The 20,275-nt window shown below is 35.5% G+C and overlaps 1 protein-coding gene and 1 long non-coding RNA gene across 3 annotated transcripts in view; both read right to left on the reverse strand.

Annotated features, from left to right (window-relative positions):
- LOC126697440 (uncharacterized) overlaps positions 1–856 on the reverse strand; it is a 37,725-nt gene extending 36,869 nt beyond the window's left edge. The window contains exon 1 of the long non-coding RNA XR_007646202.1: positions 715–856. This is a non-coding gene — a long non-coding RNA (uncharacterized LOC126697440). The remainder of the gene's footprint in view (positions 1–714) is intronic.
- A 4,153-nt stretch (positions 857–5,009) lies between these two features.
- On the reverse strand, positions 5,010–7,951 carry LOC126697434 (WAT1-related protein At2g39510-like). 2 transcript variants are annotated; one of them, XM_050394433.1, is made up of 7 exons: positions 7,704–7,951; positions 6,911–6,973; positions 6,666–6,782; positions 6,312–6,549; positions 6,051–6,212; positions 5,763–5,914; positions 5,010–5,380 (listed from the first exon to the last, which is right to left on the reverse strand). In XM_050394433.1, the coding sequence occupies exons 1-7, from the start codon at positions 7,901–7,903 to the stop codon at positions 5,176–5,178; spliced, it is 1,137 nt and encodes a 378-aa protein (XP_050250390.1). In that variant the 5' UTR covers positions 7,904–7,951; the 3' UTR covers positions 5,010–5,175. The 2 variants fall into 2 exon arrangements, with proteins under 2 accessions (XP_050250390.1, XP_050250391.1); XM_050394434.1 differs by lacking the exon at positions 6,911–6,973.
- Positions 7,952–20,275: the final 12,324 nt, after the last annotated feature.

Raw genomic sequence — 20,275 nt, forward strand, 5'->3', positions numbered from 1 at the left:
AACTACAATCTAACCAACACAACAAATGAAGAAAACAGAACTCAATAAACCGAGCAAAATAAATGGGAAATTAGGGTAACAGGTAGCCAAATCTTAAAGCTTGATTGAGAGATTCTTTTTGTGGAAGACCCAATGGGTAGGGAATTAGTAATCTGCAATTAGAGAAAAAGATGAAAGAGAAAGAGGGAATTGGTTGAGAAGATGGAATATGGTTGTATAAACTACTAAACCCTTATATTTTTCAATAATAGGGATAAAAGAAGAACCCTAGAAACAGTAATTGAATAGGAAAAAAAAAAAGGGGGGGGGGGGGGGAAAGAAGAACCCTAGAAATGGTGATTGAATAGGAAAAAAAAGGGAAAAAAAAAAAAATCAACATCTAATTTCCTGTTTCTATTGAAATGAAATTGTTATTTAACTGGAAAAAAGAAAAGAAAAAACATGGAATAACTTTCAAAAATATGATCTATTTAAACAATGCAAAGAAATTTAATAGTGATTGTTGTATTTGCACTGTGCATTTATTTTAATTCCTTTCTAACCCCGATTACCCAAATACTCAAATCAACATTTCTAACACAAATATGCAAAACCAACCAATTCTAACCCAAATACCTTAATATATAAACCAAAATCTAAAATCAAACTTGAATTAAAGCCAATCTAGCCAAAATACTCAAAGGCAAAACCTAACGGAGAAAGAGAAAACTTTACCAATAGCGACCCTCTGATCTCTATATTCGCACCTTGTGGAGTCTCTGTATAGTGGGTTTGGTCGTCTGATAGGGTCGTTAGGGCGGTAGTATCTCTCTTTGAGTAGAATCTGTCATTCTATTTTATTTTCAATATTTTATTTTTAAAAAGAACCTTACCCATAATGGCTCCAGCAGTATGATGGTTGGGGAAAGCCAGTTTTTCGGTGGCTGCAGATGAACAACAGCAGTAGCGCCCTGAGATGTCTCTCCTTCTCTCTTTGCACCTTTCAAACTCTCAAACTCTCTGTATCTCTCTCAATCCTTTTGGGTTTTTATATTTAGTTAACCGGTTTTATTGAATTGTATTAAGTTAAACGGTGCGTAAAAACGAAACGCTATAACTTTGCTCTTTTAAAATGTGAACGTGGCAAATTTTTAAGGGGCCTTTTTTGCTAATGTGGCAACACCTCCTTAATTGTAGGAAAAAGGCTTCTGCTATTATATATAGTATATGATATTGATGATTATTTACTTAAGACAATTATTACATAGACAATTAGATAGTACTAGAGGGGGGAGATGGCGTTCAAAGTACATCATGGGACGGGGAGGTAAAATTGAGATTAATCATTCTATTTTTGAGGGAGATTCCAAAACTTTTGTAAACTCTTCCCAAGGGTGGTATGCTAAGTTTGGCTATTAGTCATTTAGTAAGGGACACGTGTTAGAGTTTTTCTTTCTCTCATATATAGAGGTAAGGTAATATTACAACAAATTCTTTAATCAAGAGTGTGAAACACTTTTTTTATTTTTATTAGTCAGGATGGAGGCAGGGCCGGCTCAACAAGTTTTGGGGCCTTAGTCGAAAATTTTAAATGGGGCCTTTTTATAATTAAATATTAATAAAATAAAATATATTTATATATTGAATTTTTTTATTTAAAATCTATTTTTCTTGCTTTTTAAGATGCAAAATTACTAATTAAGTTTTTGTATTTAAGTTCCTCTAACATTTCTTTTTCAATTGATAATATAGCTAATCCACTTAATCTTTCTTGTAATATTTTCATCCAAACTTTCTATTGTGTTTTTTTTAATACTAGTAACAAATTTATCCATAGATCCTTTTTGAGATTCAATTTGTTTTTCAATTTTTCTCTTTTTAAGAAGTTTTTCATATCCGGATAAATATTTTCTAGTAGACATTTATAATGAGAAAATATTTATAGATAAATAAAACACAATTTATAGTTAAAAATGATAATTTAACTAAAAATAAAATTTAAAGTATAGAACAATAGAACCTGGTTATTGTAATTTTTCTAGAGCCATGACCACTTGAAAGTTTAAACCTGCACAAATAAAAATTAATTTAATACATGATTTAATAAATTAGTGTCACTATAATACAAATGAGTTAATATGATATACATCAAATTATTAATTGACATAATAATTTATAATAATAAATAAAGTGTCAGATTACAAATAAATAAATAAAAAAAGTTAAGAAATCGTCGGACCAAAGTGAATAACTGTGGTCTTTAACCAAAAAAAAAAACTGTGCTGTGGTCAGTGGTTTGTCACGTGACGTGACATACCACTGACCACAGTACTCCTATTAAAAAAAAATTGAGAACCATCCAGCCGGATCAGCTTTTTTCTCCAATTTCTACGGCTAAGTTTTAAAGTAGATAAAAGTCCACAGACGGGCAGAACAAAAAACATGTCCCATCCCATCAAACAGTTGTGCAGTGCAGTGAATGGGTGAAACAAACTAAAAATATATATAATATAAGTTAAAGAAATAGATGGCTCTTGAGTCTTTATTTTCGGAAAGACAAAGAGAAAGAGGGGAAGAAAAAACTGAAGCAGAAAAATACCTTCTGTGACTGCCGGCCGGTGCCTGATATAGAGTGGTATGCAGGAATCAACAAAGAAAAATTTTAAGCTAGAGGGGCTGACTGAGTTGATGAAAAAAGATCAAAAATCGAGATGAAGATGAAGAAAAGAAAGGTAAAACCGTAAGAATATAGATGAAGAGGCAGAGAGTTGAGAGGCTTTTCTTTTGTTTTTGACATTTATAATCTCTATTTTAGCATATTTCAAGATAATTACGTTATATTATTAATGGATTTGTCTGCTATTAATTTTAATTTTAGCATATTTCAAGAATGAGTTAATACATTTGTCTCCTAAAATTTAATTGTGTTAGTTGAACTTTGACTTTTTTTTTCTTTTTTCCTTTTTAATCTTTTGCATTTTAGGATATAATGCGGCATTTTTAATGCATTTTATTGACCAATAAAAATGCTTAAAATTTTTTTTAACTAAAATATATAAATAAATATATTATATATAAAAGTTTTTTTTACAAGTGGGGCCTTCTTTTATTTGGAGGCCTTAGGCGATTGCATCTCTTGCATCTGCTGTTGAGCCGGCCCTGGATGGAGGCTGTTCCTCCAAACATTGTTAACTTTTTTCAAGCTAATTTACTAGCTACTTAAATATAAACTAAAAAGCATGCAGATCAGTTTCTTAAAAATAAAATAAAAAACATGGGGTATCAAATTGTGCTGACTGAGAAGAAAGTAATTGCACTAACCGCACTTTTTCTCCTTTTTTATTTATTTATTTTTTTTGAGGTGACACTAACCAAACTTGGCTGCTATATATGACTGGAGGTTTTAATTAGTGGGGTTTACTTTTATTTGTTTGCTAAATTAGTGGGGGTATTTTTAAACGTTAGCAAGAGTTTTAGTAAGAATGATCCCGTCAGCTAAATTAGTGGGGGTATTATATAATTCTATATATCGAATCCAAACTGAATGATCCCATCAGCTAAAGTTTTAGTCATTAATACTAGCTATGTGTTCTGGCTTTACATCACATGTAGTTGGAACTTGGAAGTGGCATCCTTGCTCAAACACTCTGCTAATGTAACACGTGATTACATAATCTAATTCACATAGCAAGTTGAAATTCGAAACCTAATAATTCAATAATTGAATAATTTTGCACCTACTGGTATTGTATGCCAAAAAAAAAAAAGCCAAAGAATTTTGAAATTTGTTAACGTTGGATTACACATGACTTGAATGAACCTTTGTTTAGTAGTGCTGATTAGCTTCTTTTTTTCTTTTTTTTTTTGGGTTAAAAAATAACAGCATATTAATTGGATGTATATGTCATATTAAACATTTGAGATGCCTTGTGTGCAGGGTAGCAGTGGCATTAACTATTGAGGATTTGTAATCATCCTAACTAAAACTAACAAACAAACTTTTTTTTTGATGAACTAACAAACAAACATATGTAAGTAACTTTTGCAGTAATAATATTGATATTATTTCAGAAGCCATCTGATCACAGTTGTTAGATATTGACATTCTTTTAAGTAACCTTAGGTCATGCTATGGCAACTTAAAAGATTGCATGAGATCCAAATTAACCAAATTTTCTTCTACTCTTAGCACTTCCTTGTATAACAGAAAAAGTAACATATTTTAGTCAACTAAGTCCAAAATTCACTAACATCAGTCCATGCAAAGTTGTGTAAAAATATATGGTTATTATTATAAACCGTATAAATTTACACTAATACTATTCATTTTGCATTTAGTTTTTTATTATTTCTTTACGTATCTGGAGAATGAATGAAGAGAGTGGATGGTGGTAGTTGTATGTGAAGAAAGAGAGACAATTAATAAAATCAAGAAAATTTGATATTTTAATAAAATATAATATAAAATAGATAATATAATGTGAGGTGTTTTGAAAAAAGAGTATATAAAATAGAAAAAGTAAGTTCTTATACTAATATAAATAAGAATTTTTGTATGAGTTAATGCGAATGCTCAACTATGGATAGAAATCTTCCATTTAGATTTTGAGTTGTGTGCATTATAGATATGTAGCCAAACTTTGTCATATATAAATTCATTCTTTTGTGCTTTTACTCATTTTTCTTTCCTTTTTTATTTTATTTTATTTTTCTTTCTAACTACTTTTCAGTTCCATGCATGCATATTGTCACATTGATTATGTATTCGAATTTTTTGTAAAATTTAGAAATTGGAATTTACTTAATTATATATGCTTTGTAATTTTTGACATCATTAGTCCACCACCAGTTAAATCCAATCTTTTTTAAAAAATGTTTATGATACTTCGATATTCTGTGCAGTGATCTCCGGAATCAACGGATAGGAGGAAGGTGGTGGCATAAGTATGCTTAACACAGTCTTAGCATCCTACATGCAACTCTTTGTCAACAAATAGAAATATACTTTCCTCGCCTAAGCCTAACGAATAAAAACCAAGTAATAGAGATGCACTTGTTGCCTCTTTAAATTGAAGCCACGTCTAACACGTACTGGAAGTATAAAAACAAAAATATTAAACAAAATACTACACATTAATTGGAACTTTTCATATGAAATTAAACCACTGCTAAGCATATATACTATATCAGCTATCTTCAAGCAGTTCCATCTGTAGACTCTATGCTTGTCACATCGATGGCTACAAAGTTTTGTTTTGAAGTTGTTGTCCTCTCATTGGTAGCCATATTTTGTTTTGTTGGTACTATCCTATCATTGTCTGATCTCGATCCCAATTGATCCTTACTCTTGCCCCATAAAACCATATATAAGCCAACAACAATAACAACTGCTCCAATAATCCTACAAACATTTCAGGTACCTTAGTAAGCACATAGTCATTCAACGTTTATGATTCCAAATCTTTTCCTACAATTTCCTTTAACCAAATGAACCATTTCAACTACAGTAATTAATTTCTGTATTGTCATATGAATGTTCTAGGAAACAAAAGATTTTGAATTGAAAATTTAAGCACTTTTTTCACTAGGCATAGAAGTAATGCTAAGGACACAATTTTTTTCACAACTATTGATATAATATGTTAACTTGGGTCTACCGTCGACACTTTTTTTGTAACACACCAATCAAAATAGAATATGTCAACAGTTATGAATAAAATTGTGAAAGATGTTGTTGCTAGACTTATTGATAGTCATAGTAGGATAGAAAAATCAATACTTACCTTCCTAAGTACATTGTCTCGGACAGAATGAAGGAGCCTATAATTGTCACTAGAACCATGCTCAAGGGATTAAAAGCAGTCACAAAAACAGGTCCCTTTTCCTTCATTATTACTCCTTGAATGTAGAAAGCAAATCCTGAACATATTATGCCCTGTATAAAATTTCTTGTACGTGAGTATAAATATAAGTCTATAAGCCATTATTCCATGACAACATTTTTATAAGAACTGCAAAGGAAAAAAAAAAAAAAAAGCATTAAAAAGCTCAACATTTTTAGAATTTCTCACACTGTATACAACTGCTAAGAGCTTAACATCGAAATGTATTGACCAGGCTGTGGAGTTGCCCCATTCCATTGCAAGGGCTAGTATGCTACTTTCTAATGTGCCCATCAAACATATCAAAACTGTTAGGGAAAGTTCTGCGGGGTATGATTTCAGCGTAATTGCCTACAAAAGCAAAAAAAATGAAGTTCTAAAATCTTGTGTATGTGCACGCACATATTTAATTGAAATTGCAAGGTAAATTAATGCAGATTATACTCTTACTTGAAGAATAATGAAGCCAGACCAGCAGACACAACCTACTAGAATCATTAGAGCACCCTTGACCAGAGCTTGCTTATTTGCAGCACTCGTAGATTCTTGATGGGCATTTCCATTTGTCCATGGCAAATTCAACATGGGTCCTTTAACCAGAGTCATAAGCATCGCACCCCCGACCGTCACTGTAGTCCCCAGTACCTTTGCCTGGCCATGCAGCCTCCTAATATATACTTTCTCAAGACTACAAAAGCATTCACAAAGTTTGAAGCATCCCATGCATACTTAGTATAATTTATAATACCATGTATGCAAGAAAGAATTATGTCTTTGTGGGACAAAATTAAGAGAGAGAGTTACCCTAAAATCCAAGCCATTAAAAATGCGAAGGCCGGAAGAACATTGCACATGGCAGACGTAAAAGTTGCTGTTGTATACTTCATCCCTGTATAGTACAAGTTCTGGTCCATTACAGGCCTGAGTAGGAGACGGAGAAATGAAAGCTAAGTTAGACCCATGCCTCCAGCAGAACAAAAAAAGTTAACTAAAATGTTAATTTGAAGCTTAAGACCAAAAACTTATTGCTTGATGGTCCAGAATCTTACTCCAATAAGCCGAGCAATACAATCTTAGCAAAGATTGAGAAGGTCAACTTTGGCCTTACGTTCCTGTTAAGAGTATTCTATTAACGTGATTAGCTTTTTATCTCACTCAAAAATATGACTGGGAAAATATTGAAGTTACCATCAATTTTATTGCAAAAGACTTATATGAAAAATGTTAATGAATGTCCTAGGGGCATTGATTTAGAAACTATTTTTAGAAATATTTTATGAAAAAATGATAAAGCAATTAATTTTTCTGATAGTTTTTTATATTTTTCATGAAAGTGGTATTAAAAACTTTCTTAATATAGTTTATTAATAATTGCCTTAAGGACACTCATTAACATGATAATGGATGTAATTAGTCATACTATATATAACAAACATAAACAGTAGTGAATGATTAAGGGTATGTTTAGATACCACTTATTATTGAAAATTGAAAATTGAAAACACTGTAGCAAAATAATTTTTAAATGCGTGAATAGTATAGTGAGATCCAGTTTTAAAGTTGTTTTTGTTAAAAAAGTACTTGCGGGTCCCGTGAATAGTGCACGGGACCCACCATTTTTCTTGCGTTTCACGTTAAAGCACAGAAAATGTGCGTTCCAAACGCACACTAAATTACCTTTTTTTTTTTTTTTTGGTTGGTAATTGGTGACACGTTAGTATTGTAATTAAAGTTTATATAATAAAATTTAAAGTATGCCTAGCATCAATCTTATAACTATAATGAAGAAAAGACTTTACATATATACATGTAAACAATAAGAAGAAGATAGGAGATGGTGACCTATCCAAGACAATAGCGAAAGGAGCAATGACAGCAGTGGCAATGGCATGGCGATAGACTACCAAAACATGTTGGCTCATCCCCTTGTTTAGAGCAAACTTACTAATTATAAACAACCCTGCATAGCCAAATTGCAATAAAATTACAGCCAAAATTAGCTTCACCTTGTTGTACAATTGAGTCATGGACTTCATAGTCATGGTACGTTTGATTTCTCTTTCTTTCACTCTAATGCAAAAAGCTTCTAAGAAACATGAAGAATAAATTCACTTTATATACAGTTTTTAATAATTTTTTTTCCTGGTTCATATTCTTATGGATAAAATCAATCTCAACACGTCTTCCTTCAGAAAGTCTAGGGACTCCACCTGAGCAAACTAAGATACCAATATTCCTAAAAGAAAACTTAGATAAACACAACATCAAAACCAGCTATCTTTCCCTCATAGAATATTAAGCACTATCATTGAGAGTCGGCGCACCAAGAAAACGTGTCCTTGACGTGATGCATTGGTAAGGTTTGCTTAAAACTTAATTAGTGATATCAGATGCTGGAATTAGCTTCGATCACAATTTTTTTTTTTTTTGACTTGTTTCCTAAAAGGAAAAAGCAATCTTTTGTATATTGATGGCTTTGGTGAATGGAAAGGCATACGTAGAAACTTTATGCATGCCTTGTGACTCACATCACATGTTATCACACGCCATGCAATGTCGCCTTATTTTTGTGGTAGTGAGTAGAGTGACAATTTTTATTCATATCCATGAACCCACTTATTAACTACCTAATTTGGATAAGTTTTAACCCAACCCATTTGAATCTTTGGGTTAAATAGGTAAAGACCCATTAGGTTATTTAATTATATGGGTCTTAATGGACAAACCCACTAAAACCCATCTAAAATTTAAATAAACAACGTAAAATCTAAATTTCTAGAAAATGACCAAAATACCCCTAAAACCTAAAAAATGAGAAAAATACCCCCAAAACCTAAAAATTACCAAAATACCCCCAAAATCTAAAAAATGACCAAAATACTCCCAAAACCTAAAAATGACCAAAATACCCCCAAAACATAAAATGACCAAAATACCCTTGAAATCCAAAAAATGACCAAAATACCTCTGAAACCTAAAAATTACAAAAATACCCCCAAACCCAAAAAATGACCAAAATACCCCCAAAACTTGAAAAATGACCAAAATACTGCCGAAACCCAAAAAATGACCAAAATGCCCCCGAAACCTAAAAATTATCAAAATATCCCCAAAACCCAAAAAAATGACCAAAATTCCCCCAAAACCTAAAAATTACCAAAATACCCCCAAAACCCAAAAAAATGACCAAAATTCCCCCAAAACCTAAAAATGACCAAAATACCCTCAAAACCCAAAAATGACCAAAATACCGTCGAAGCGTATAAAATGACTAAAATACCCTTGAAACCTGAAAAAATGACCAAATTACCTTATAACATAAAAAAATGACTGTAATACCTCCGAAACCCATAAAATTACCAAAATACCCCCTAAACTTAAAAAAATGACTAAAATACCCCTTCGAAACCTAAAAAATTACCAAAATACCCCCGAAACATAAAAGTGACCAAAATACACCCTAAACCTAAAAAATTACCAAAATACCCCCAAAACCCAAAAAATGACTAAAATACCTTTGAAACCTAAAAAATGACTGAAATACCCTTGAAACCTAAAAAACTACCAAAATAACCTGAAACCTAAAAAATGATCAAAATACCGTAAGACTTAAATGACTAAAATAACTCCAAAACCTTAAAAAATGACCAAAATACCCCCAAAACCTAAAAAAATGAGCGAAATACTCCTAAAACCTAAAAATTACCAAAATACACCCTAAACCTAAAAAATTACCAAAATACTCCCTAAACTTAAAAAATGACTGAAATACCTCCAAAACCTAAAAAATAACTAAAATACCCCCAAAACCTAAAAAAATTATCAAAATACCATTAAACCTAAAAAAAATGGTAAAAATACCCCAAAACCTAAAAAATGATGAAAATAACCCCAAAACCTAAAAAAAAATGATCGATAAAAACCCTTGAAACCTAAATTATGACCAAAATACACGTGAAACATCTAAAATTACCAAAATAGAGGTTTAGGGTATTTTGGATGTTTCGAGGATATTTTCGACAAATTAAAGGTTCTAAGAGTATTTCAGTCATTTTACAGGTTTCGAGGGAATTTCGGTAATTTTTTTGGTTTTGGGGTTATTTTTATCATTTTTTAGATTCTAAGGATATTTTAGTCAGTTTTTAGGTTACAAGGGCATTTATGTCATATTTTAGGTTTTAGGGTTATTTCAATAATTTTTGGTTATTTCAGTAAATTTTTAGGGTTCAGAAGTATTTTGGTAATTTTTTAGGTTTGGGGTGTATTTTGGTCATTTTGTGGGTTTTCGAGGTATTTTGGTCATTTTTTGGGTTTTGGGGGTATTTTGGTCTTTTTTAGGGTTTCGGGGGTATTTTGATCATTTTTTGGTTTTGGGAATATTTTGGTCATTTTTTGGGTTTTAGGGACATTTTGGTCATTTTTTTAGGTTTTGGGGGTATTTTGGTCATTTTTTAGGTTTCGGGGGTATTTTGGTCATTTTTTAGCTTTTGGGGGTATTTTGGTCATTTCTAGGTTTCGGGGGTATTTTAGTCATTTTTTGGGTTTCAGGGGTATTTTGGTCATTTTTTGGGTTTTGGGGTTATTTTGGTCATTTTTAGATTTTGGGAGTATTTTGGTCATTTTTTGGGTTTCGGGGTTATTTTGGTCATTTTTTGGGTTTTAGGGGTATTTGGGCTTTTTTTTTTTTTGGGTTTCAAGGGTATTTGGGCTTTTTTTTTTTGGGTTTCAAGGGTATTTGGGCTTTTTTTTTTGGGTTTTCGGGGTATTTTGGTCATTTTTTGGGTTTCGGGGGTATTTTGGTCATTTTAGTGGTTTTTGAGCATATTTGGTAATTTTAGAGATATCGGGGGTATTTTGGTTATTTTAGAGGTTTCATGGGTATTTTGCTAATTTTAGAGATTTTGGCAATGTTTTGCTAATTTTAGAGATTTTGGCGATAATTTTGGATATCCAAGGGTATATCGGTAATTTTGGAAGTGTAAGGGTATTTGTGTCATTTTAGGTATTTAAGGGTATTTTGGTAATTTTGGAGGTCAAGAGGGTATTCAAGTAGTTTTAGAGATATTTGGGTCATATTGGGTTAAATGGGTGGATTACTAATTAAATGGGTTGGGTTGGTAATGGATAATAAATTTATATATAAACAGATTATAAATGGATAAATGGGTAATTATACACCCAACCCGCCCATTTGCCACCCCTACGAGTAGTGACCATGTTAATGTTGTACGTTTTTAATACTTTTATTATGCAGATAGTTACATATCGCCCATTGGTTAATGATATGAAGTCAATTCCATGATAATATCTTAAGAACTTAATAAAGGGTGCTGATAGATTTACTGCAAATTTTAATAACATAGGATCAAATTATAAAATGATTTGCCATTAATCACAAAATTTGTAAATTTTATATAGTAAAATCTGTAATAAAGCATGACGACCTTTGATTAGTCACAAAATCCAAACTTTGACTTGTGTTTTTAATTTTTAAACTTTGCTAATAAGATCGTTTGAGTCCTAGACATACTTCATTTGTGGCCTCTAATTAAAATAAAGCAAGTATTATTTTCATCAAGACGATGCTAGTACTTATTTACAGTAATTGTTTAATGAAAGTGTAATCCATCTCATACCTAAAGTAGTGTATCCATGATGTGGTTCGCACTAGCTGAATTATTTGTAAAAGCAAAATGATGATAAATGAGTTTTGATTTGGAACTTGGAACCACCACAGGCACTCATATATATATATATATATATATATATATATATATATATATATATATATATATATATGTATGTATGTATATAGTAGTAGAAACTAGAAACCATGTCTCTTGCCCATTGTTAAGTGGAAAAAGCAAACTTTTAGGAGTCTTTGTCATCAACTAAAAAAAAAATTCAGAATTTTCTTTCGTGCGTGCTGGCGGAGGTGATAGAAAAATGGAACAGTAGAAAATAATTATAATTTCCCTTTGCTTAGTTGGGAGAAAGAAATGGAGGATGAAAAAAGTAATTTATAAAAATTTACCATTATATCTTTATTACCTAAGATGATACCTAGCTAATAAAAGTGAAGGCGTAATATTTTATTACATTATATCTTCACCATTCATTATATGTAAAAAAATTAATTATCTAAATTGGTTGAATAAGACCATTTTTTTTTTGGGTAAAAAGGAAATTCCAATAAGAACTAAACAACTACACCGGGATTAGTTACAAACCGATCAAAAGCAACCCCTACTACATCTAAACTAAGCAGCAAGGACACATCAGCAGGGGGTTTAAGAAAAATAACAAAATCTTGGGAAAGCAAAACTCCCTTCCTAGTTAATGCATCAGCACATTTGTTAGCCTCCCTATAACAATGTTGAATCTTCACCACATGAATATCCCTCAGCCCTGCTTTACAATCTCCAAGGATAGCATCCAACCAGTTTTGGTTTCTATCTTCTTTATGCAACAGGTCCACCACGAGTTTGGCATCCAGTTCTATAATTACTGTTGGACATTTTAAGGTAATACATAGTCGAATTCCGTCATGGAGAGCCTAAAAGCTCAGCAGCAGCACTAGTAGTGGTCCCTATAGCTCTAGCAAAACCTCACACCCATTCCCTATTAGCATTGCGGATCAATCCTCTTCCTCCTCCTGCTAAGCTGGGGTTCCCAATGGAGGATCCATCAGTATTTAACTTAACCCAATTTGCAGGAGGGCGATGCTAGCTGACCTTAATTGTTGTGCAAAGACCACTAGACCTTCCATTTGTTCCGAGATAAGCATATTCAATGGCTTTGGCCATTACCTCCTTCTTCAAATCAATCCGGGTTCTCTCTTTACCAAATACAACACTATTTCTGTGGAGCCAAAGACTCCAAATTCCAAAGGGAAATACAACCCCCCAAATAATCCTCGAGCAAGGAGATTTTTACGTGCAACGACAATTCAGCCTCAACCAATCCATAAGTTTAGTCCTATAAAACAGAGAAGGTGGCATAGGCTAGGGAAATGAATTCCAAAAGCACTGAGCAAAATGGCAATCCCTTAAAACATGGATAATAGTTTTCGGATCACCATTGCAGATTGGACAGGAGGGTGAGACATCCATACCTCGATATGCCAGGGTGGCTCGGATAGAGATGCTGATGTGAACCCCGTCAAGAAAAACGAAACCCAACAACGAAAGGGAACCCAAGATCGTTCTATGGACAGATTCAAATGGGAGACCTCGACCTGTTGTTTATGACAAACAAGAACCTCGGTATAAGGAAGACGCCACAAACGGTGGTGGAAACTCCGTTTGATAAGTCGAGATGAACGCCACGGGAATTCTCGATAAGTTCAAGTAGTTCTTCAAAGAACCAAAGAGAATAAACCTCACAAGTTTTATCAATAATATCCGAAAAACGTTTACAAACTTAGATGACTATTTAAGGGCTCCTTAAAACTTGACAGATAAGAAAATATATTCTAAAATAACTCCTAATTGATACCTAACCATATTAGAAATAAAGTTTGACCTAAAAAGCATTAAATGCACCTAAAAACAAGGAAATAAATCACCTAAACCTAGAATAACGTTTTTTTTACATAGCCTTGACCGGATCCTTCTAGAACTTGAATCAAGGTGACGATTTTTTCGTTGCCCACGTGGATCATGCTCAATGGGCCTCCACGAATTTGCTTGAGCCCATAACTCTTGGATGAGTCCGTTGAGTACATCCTTGAACTTCTTTGCTCGTGCTCTTGTAACCGGCCCAATTGGTACTTGAACGAGATCCTTCAAAGCGGTGCCTTGATCTCCATCAGATGCTGTTGTGATAGCATTGCCAGATGAAACACTTTACCTTAGGGACGGTGATAGTCTTCCAAATCCAGTCACCTTCAAAAGGATTGGCTTGATCATCATCACCTTCCATGCAAGCCAGCTTGTAAGCCTTCTTAAGCCCAAAAGCCCCATTTGGGGAAGAAAACCAAGAAAGCCGATCCTCATACAAGGCCGAGTATGATATGAGGGTGGCTTTAATAGCAGCCAATAGATTAGCAGGTAAGATGAAAGAAAGCTTTTGCCAATGCCATCCACTAAAGTTGGTAACCTCTTTTAAGCTAGTACTCTCTTCCCCGTGATTGAGAGGGCCTGAAATGAGACTTCACACCCAGCCACTTGTCATTCCAAAGAGATAGGTGGCTGTCTCTACTAACTACCCATTTGGACCCCCTATTAAACATTGCCTCTCCTTTCCTTATTGTAGACCAGATATTAGAGCAAGACCAAGGTTTGAGATGGGCATTTGTAACTCTTCTAGCCACCCTATATTTATGATTTAGAACCTTGGCCCACAAGGAGTTCATCTCTGTTTTCAATCGCTAGTTAAGATTGGCTAAAAGGGCAACATTTCTGGCTTTGGCTGCATGTAAACCAAGACCTCCCTCTGTTTTGGGTTTAGCAATCTTTTTCCAGCTAACCAAGTGAAGCTTCTTCTTGTTATCAGTTGATCCCTATAGGAAGTCTCGGCTTAGTTTGTCCACACTATGGAGCACTTTAGAAGGAAGAGCCACACATTGCATTGCATAATTAGGGACAGTTGTGATAACATATTGGGTGAGGACAAGTCAACCCATGAAGGACAGAAGATTCGTTTTCCAACCAGTAAGGCGACTCTGAATCCGCTCAATAATAAACCCAAAGTCTTGTTTCATGCCTGAGTGCTTTATAGGAAAACCCAAGTACTTTCCAAGAGTCGGGGTGGACCTAAATTCTAAGATCTCACACAAGTTTGCTCTAGTATCTGGGTTGACATTAGGAGAAAAGAGCACCCTAGACTTTGCATTGCTTACTTTTTGCCCTGATAATAAGCAAAACGAATCAAGGACATCTCTTACAGCCAAGCAATTTTTCCTATCATCTTTTGCAAAAAGAACTAGATCATCAGCAAAGGATAGATGGGAAAAACCCAGCCCTCCCCGTGAGGCTTTAATCAGGTCCCAAAGCTTGGCATCACACTTCTCAGTGATGAAAGCTCCCAAAACTTCCATACAGAGAATAAATAAACAGGAGGAGAAGGGGTCCCCTTGTTTAATGCCCCTTGAAGGAAGAAAAGGCTCGAGAGCACCACCATTGTATAACGCAGATATAAACGAGGTTGAAACATAGCTCATAATAAGAGAAGCTAGATGATTAGGAAACTTGAATAGAGCTAAGGTATCCCAGGTAAAGCTCCATTTGAGGTGGTCATAGGCCTTCTCCAAATCAATTTTTATTGCCATGAACCCTCATCTCCCTTTCATCTTAGACATGGTATGCTCAAGCTCTTGCACAATAATCGCATTGTCAATCCCTTTCCGACCAGGTATGAACACCGTTTGATAGGGGAGACAAGATTGGAGAGCATGGGGCAAATCCTGGCCACAATCACCTTTGTGACTCTCTTGTACACGGTGTTGCATAGACTAATTGGGCGGTAATTGCTAAGAGATTCAGGCGCATTGCATTTGGGAATTAGAGTGATGAGAGTTCTGTTTAAGTACTCCGTCATAGATTGGGAAGTAAAAATCTATTTCACTTCCGCTTTGACTAATTCCCCAACAAGAAGCCAGAAGCGCTGAAAAAATCCTGTATGAAGGCCATCTGATCCTGGTGCTTGAAATTTCTTCATCAGATATCAGGGCAGCAAGTTTTGCAACTTCATCATCTTGCAAGCAAGTGCTCCAGCAAGGAGGGTCCCATAATGAAAGGAGCGAGCTAATGTTACTAGTCATAAATAACAAAGCAAAGCACGTCCTAATATAATCAGCAATATCACTCTCCTCTGTCAGCCAATTACCCATATTATTTTTCATGCAATTAATACGATTCTTGCTTTGATGCACTAGTGCAGAAGTGTGATAAAAGCTTGTGTTTCTATGCCCCTCAACTAGCCAAGTAATGCGCGATTTCATAGCCCAAAACTCTTCCTCTAATTTCGAGACCTTAGCAAGCTCTGTGCGCAACTCCTGTTCAAGACAACTCAGAAAATTATTGGGGTTATTGGAGAGAGCAATTTAGGCACCCCTAAGTCTAGCGAGTGTGCGCTTTTTCCTATGGAACAAGTTTCCAAACACATCCCGATTCCAAACCTTCGCTTTATCAATGAACCTGGAGACAGCATGCAATAAGGAACTAAGATTTGCCTAGGCGTCTCGCATAATATCCAAGAAAGAAGAGTGGGAGAGCCACATTGGTTGGAATCTGAAAGGCCGATCCTGCCTGTGACCATAAGGTCTGTCTAAATGCAGCTTGACTGGACAGTGGTCTGAGTGACCTTTCTCAAGGTGTTCAACACTCGCTTCTGGGAAGAGAGCATACCAAGCCACATTAACAAAATACTGGTCTATCCTCTCCTAGACAAGCTGCGAAAAGGGCCTATTGTTTGACCATGTATAGCGCGCACCAGAAAACCCAATATCAATCATCTTGCATATATCAAGGCACTCTTGGAATCTGAGGGCTCAGCTGATATTCACTGGTCTACCTCTAAACTTATCTCCTCCAATCAGCACTTCATTAAATTCCTCGACGATAACCTAGGGTAAGTTATGGAGACGAGCCACAGTAGACAAATTATCCCATAAAAGATGCCTTTCAGCAAGTCTCAGGCTGGTATAGATTGCAGAGAGAAGCCAAGGAACCTGGGAGTTAGGAGAATTTATATTCACCAAGACATGGACCTCTTACTCTGTAGTAGAAAGCTCAGAAACGCCCACTTGGGTGGAACCCCACAGAACCCAAAGGCCACCAGTCAGCCCAATATTATTAACCAAAATAGCCCCATCCATGGGAAGCCTATCAACAGTACTTCTGACTGTGTCGTCGCTCACTTTTGTTTCCATGATAACCAAAATTGTAGGAAGGTGCTTATGGATCAAATTAGAGATAAAGCTAAAAAAGTTTGGGTTAAGAGCACCACAACAATTCCAAATAAGCATATTCATATCCACAGATAGAAAATTAAAAGGAAAACAGTATTCAAGGAGCAACAAAAATGTTACCTCCATCATCAAAAATCATATCATCAGCCTCATGGTCCAAGGAACCGCCCTCATTAGCTAGTGGCACACTGTGCTCTTGAGAGCTTTCCTCCTTTGTTGAGTTCCTTTTTCCTTGGCCAAAGTGAAGGGTCAATGCGCTTTAAGGGAGCTCTTAAAAAGCTATCACACACGGTGACAACACTAGGTCCCACCTTTCCACCATCTTCAAAGGGGCAATTTGGGATTTCCCTTAGAGAGGTTTTACAGAGCTCTGAGTCTATGTTCATTCGTTGGGATTCATTTGGCTTCTCCTCCATGGTTGTGCCTTGTTGAATCATCAACTCTTCACTAAGACCCATATTCGACAGATTTGAGCTAGGCTTCATAGTTGCACAATTAATTGGAGGTGAGGGAGACCCTCCTACCTTAAACACCTTAAGCGGCGTTGCTTTGCCCAGCTCCTTGTTAGAAGCAAACACACTTTCCATCTCCAATGTGGCTTTAGGCATGCTATGTCCAGTCACTTTCCAAGCCTGGGAAGGCTTTTTGTGCGTTTGATCCTGATGTGCTCTCCTAGGCTTGTGAACTCAGGCAGTGCCACTACTCTTGGCATTGGAAGACTCGTTATTTGTCTTGTTTAAGGGAGAAAAGTCTTTGGTTTAGTCTACTCCAGGGCTATTTTCATACGAAAAATGCAAAACCTGCATTTGGGCAAAAATGGCCCATTACCATCAATTTTGGAAATAATTTGCCCAGAAATACTGTTTCTGAACTATATAGCAATGTACCACTTTTTCGGGTACTCGAGCTTGGTGAGCTCGAGTACCATGTTTTTTTAATCCACTGTCGCCCCATATTCAAGGAGCCCTATAGTGGCGTTTTTAAGCCCTATAGTGACGTTTTCGGGCCCAAAAACGCCACTATAGGGACCCTTGAACCTGTTATGGGACTTATAAAAAAATTTTGCAGGAAAACGCCGCTATAGGGCCCAAAAACGTCACTATAGGGATTAAAAACGCCACTATAGGGCCCCTTGAACCTGTTATGGGGACTTATAAAAAATTTTTGCAGGAAAACGCCGCTATAGGGCCCGAAAACGTCACTATAGGGCCCCTTACCTGGTATGGGGGCTTAAAAACGCCGCTATAGGGCCCGAAAACGTCACTATAGGGCTTAAAAATGCCACTATAGGGCTCCTTGAATATGGGGCGACAGTGGATTAAAAAAACATGGTACTCGAGCTCCCCAAGCTCGAGTACCCGAAAAAGTGGTACATTGCTATATAGTTCAGAAACAGTGTTTCTGGACAAATTATTTCCAAAATTGATGGTAATGGGCCATTTTTGTCCTGCATTTGCTTTCCCTCACTGTTTCCTAGGCCTACATTAGCCTTGCTTGGAGCTATAAAAGGAGCCCAGTATTCACAAACTTTTTGGGCCCATTTTCCTAAGAGTTGAAAGAGGTAATTGATCCATTTCTTTTGGTAGTTTCCTGCTCTGTTGCTTCTTTCGTGCAACAAGAATCCAAGGCCCAAAGGCCTTATCCTTTGACAAGCTTTGACCTTGCGAGTTTTGCTTTTTTCCTGCCTCTTTCTGATCTACCAACTTTCTTCGGCACCCCAGCTCTGTATGGACATCCCTCTGCCTTATGGCCGACCCTGCCGCACGAGAAGCATAAGGCAGTTAAGCCTTCATATTGTACTGGTTGATTAATCCCACCAACTTTAATGTTCTTGATCAAAGGTCTGTCAAAACAAATCTGGACGCATAGCCTAACAAATCGTCCCCTTGATTCCGTAGCCGTATGTGCATCTATTCTCAAGACTGGCCTAATGGCCCTCCCGATGTCCCTTAGCACTGATGGCTCATAATACTTAATAGGGAGCTCAGGAGCCTAATCCAGATTGCCACCGAGGAGACGTTTGTCGTGGACAATTTGAAGTTTGGTTCCTAGCAACGGATAGGCAAATAGTGGCCTCTCACGAACCAAGGACCGCCTCTAAGCACCTTAGAATGATCTTCTTTAGTTGAGAACTTGACGAGGAAAAAGTCATTACCTAAGCCCACACTGTCCAACTTGCCTATCGGTTTCCACATCCCTAAAAGTTTGGAGTGGAGAAAATGGAATCCCACGGTCTTGCCGAAGACTTTCACTATGAGTGCATTTGCCCAGGGAGCACGCATCTTTCCTTTCCTTTCTCCGGAAAGTTTCATAGCTACCTCACCCGACGGGAGCTCTGTAAACTCATCATCCGACTCAATCTCAGTGTCCATGTTGCTCTTAACAACAAATGCCTGCTGGAAAGCCCCAGGAATCTCGCCAACAAGTTTATCTTTGTATGACCTAAGGCCCTCTTCACCAAAGGAAGGGGAAGCTCTGAAATGGGATCCCATCCTATGGTCCTCTTTAACCTTCTTAGTGCTCCGTTGGAGCTCTTCGTCTTCTTCTCTAGACCTAACTGCAGATTCGCTCATTGCTATTTACTGCATACTCTGTAGACTTCTACAGTCCTTGTCTCTTCTCAATCGTTTATCAGCTATCAAGTTTAGCGTTGAATAACAGCTACGGAACTCATCGTTTATATTCTTTCACTCTCTATTTAATTTTTCATAACTCACTAATACCTAGTAGATAGCAAAAATGTATCGTTTTCTAGTTTTCTTTCTTTCTTTCTTTCTTTTTTAAATAATGAAAAAAGAGTTTGGAAATGGCTAGTTAAGTATAAAAAAATGATTTTCACATGGTTTTTAGACCTAACAACCGGGTTGAGTCAATAGGGTTTAGGTTCAAGTCAAAATGGGTTGCCTTAAGTGGATTGCAAATCCTATGTGACCCTTATCCGACCTTTTGAGGCCCAAGTCAACCTAATATATATGCTAATATATATGACCTGTATTTTTTTTTTCATATGCCAAAAAAAAAAATTGATTATATTAGTTTTGTCTTCTTTCCAATACAAATTAGGAAAAAAATAAACGAAAACATTCAAAATAAAATTTAAGTAATACATATAATCTAAGTTTACAGAGTTCGAGGTTCACTAATTTTATTGTTATAGAACAAAAAAAAAAATGTCATGCACCGTAAGAAGTTATAAACCTCCTCATTTATATTTGTCACAAATAAAATATGAATAAAGTTAAATTACCTATACAATAACTAAATATATAAATTTTTAAGAATAAAATATAACATGGTACGTAGGTTAAGAAAAATTATGTAAATAATTACTATGAATTGTATCTCAATTCAAATTAAAATATAAAATTATAAGTGTTTGTGGGATGTGGGAGTAAGGGCAGGAGTTCAAGTCTTCAGAGGGGAGTTTCACATACATATACACTTAAATTAGTTTAGAGTAGAATTTCTATCTTGTTTAAAAAAAAAGACACCAATTCCAACC

This window comes from Quercus robur, chromosome 8 (genome assembly GCF_932294415.1).
Source record: "Quercus robur chromosome 8, dhQueRobu3.1, whole genome shotgun sequence".
NCBI lineage: Eukaryota > Viridiplantae > Streptophyta > Magnoliopsida > Fagales > Fagaceae > Quercus > Quercus robur.

Bases quoted from the DNA above. Each gene is read 5' to 3' on its own strand.
- LOC126697434 (XM_050394433.1), bottom strand. From the start codon at position 7,903: ATGACTATGAAGTCCATGACTCAATTGTACAACAAGGTGAAGCTAATT. The intron at 6,213-6,311 runs GTAAGAGTATAA...TTGCTTTTGTAG, and splicing joins CTGGCTTCATTATTCTTCAA to GCAATTACGCTGAAATCATA. The intron at 5,915-6,050 runs GTGAGAAATTCT...AATTTTATACAG, and splicing joins TCTTAGCAGTTGTATACAGT to GGCATAATATGTTCAGGATT.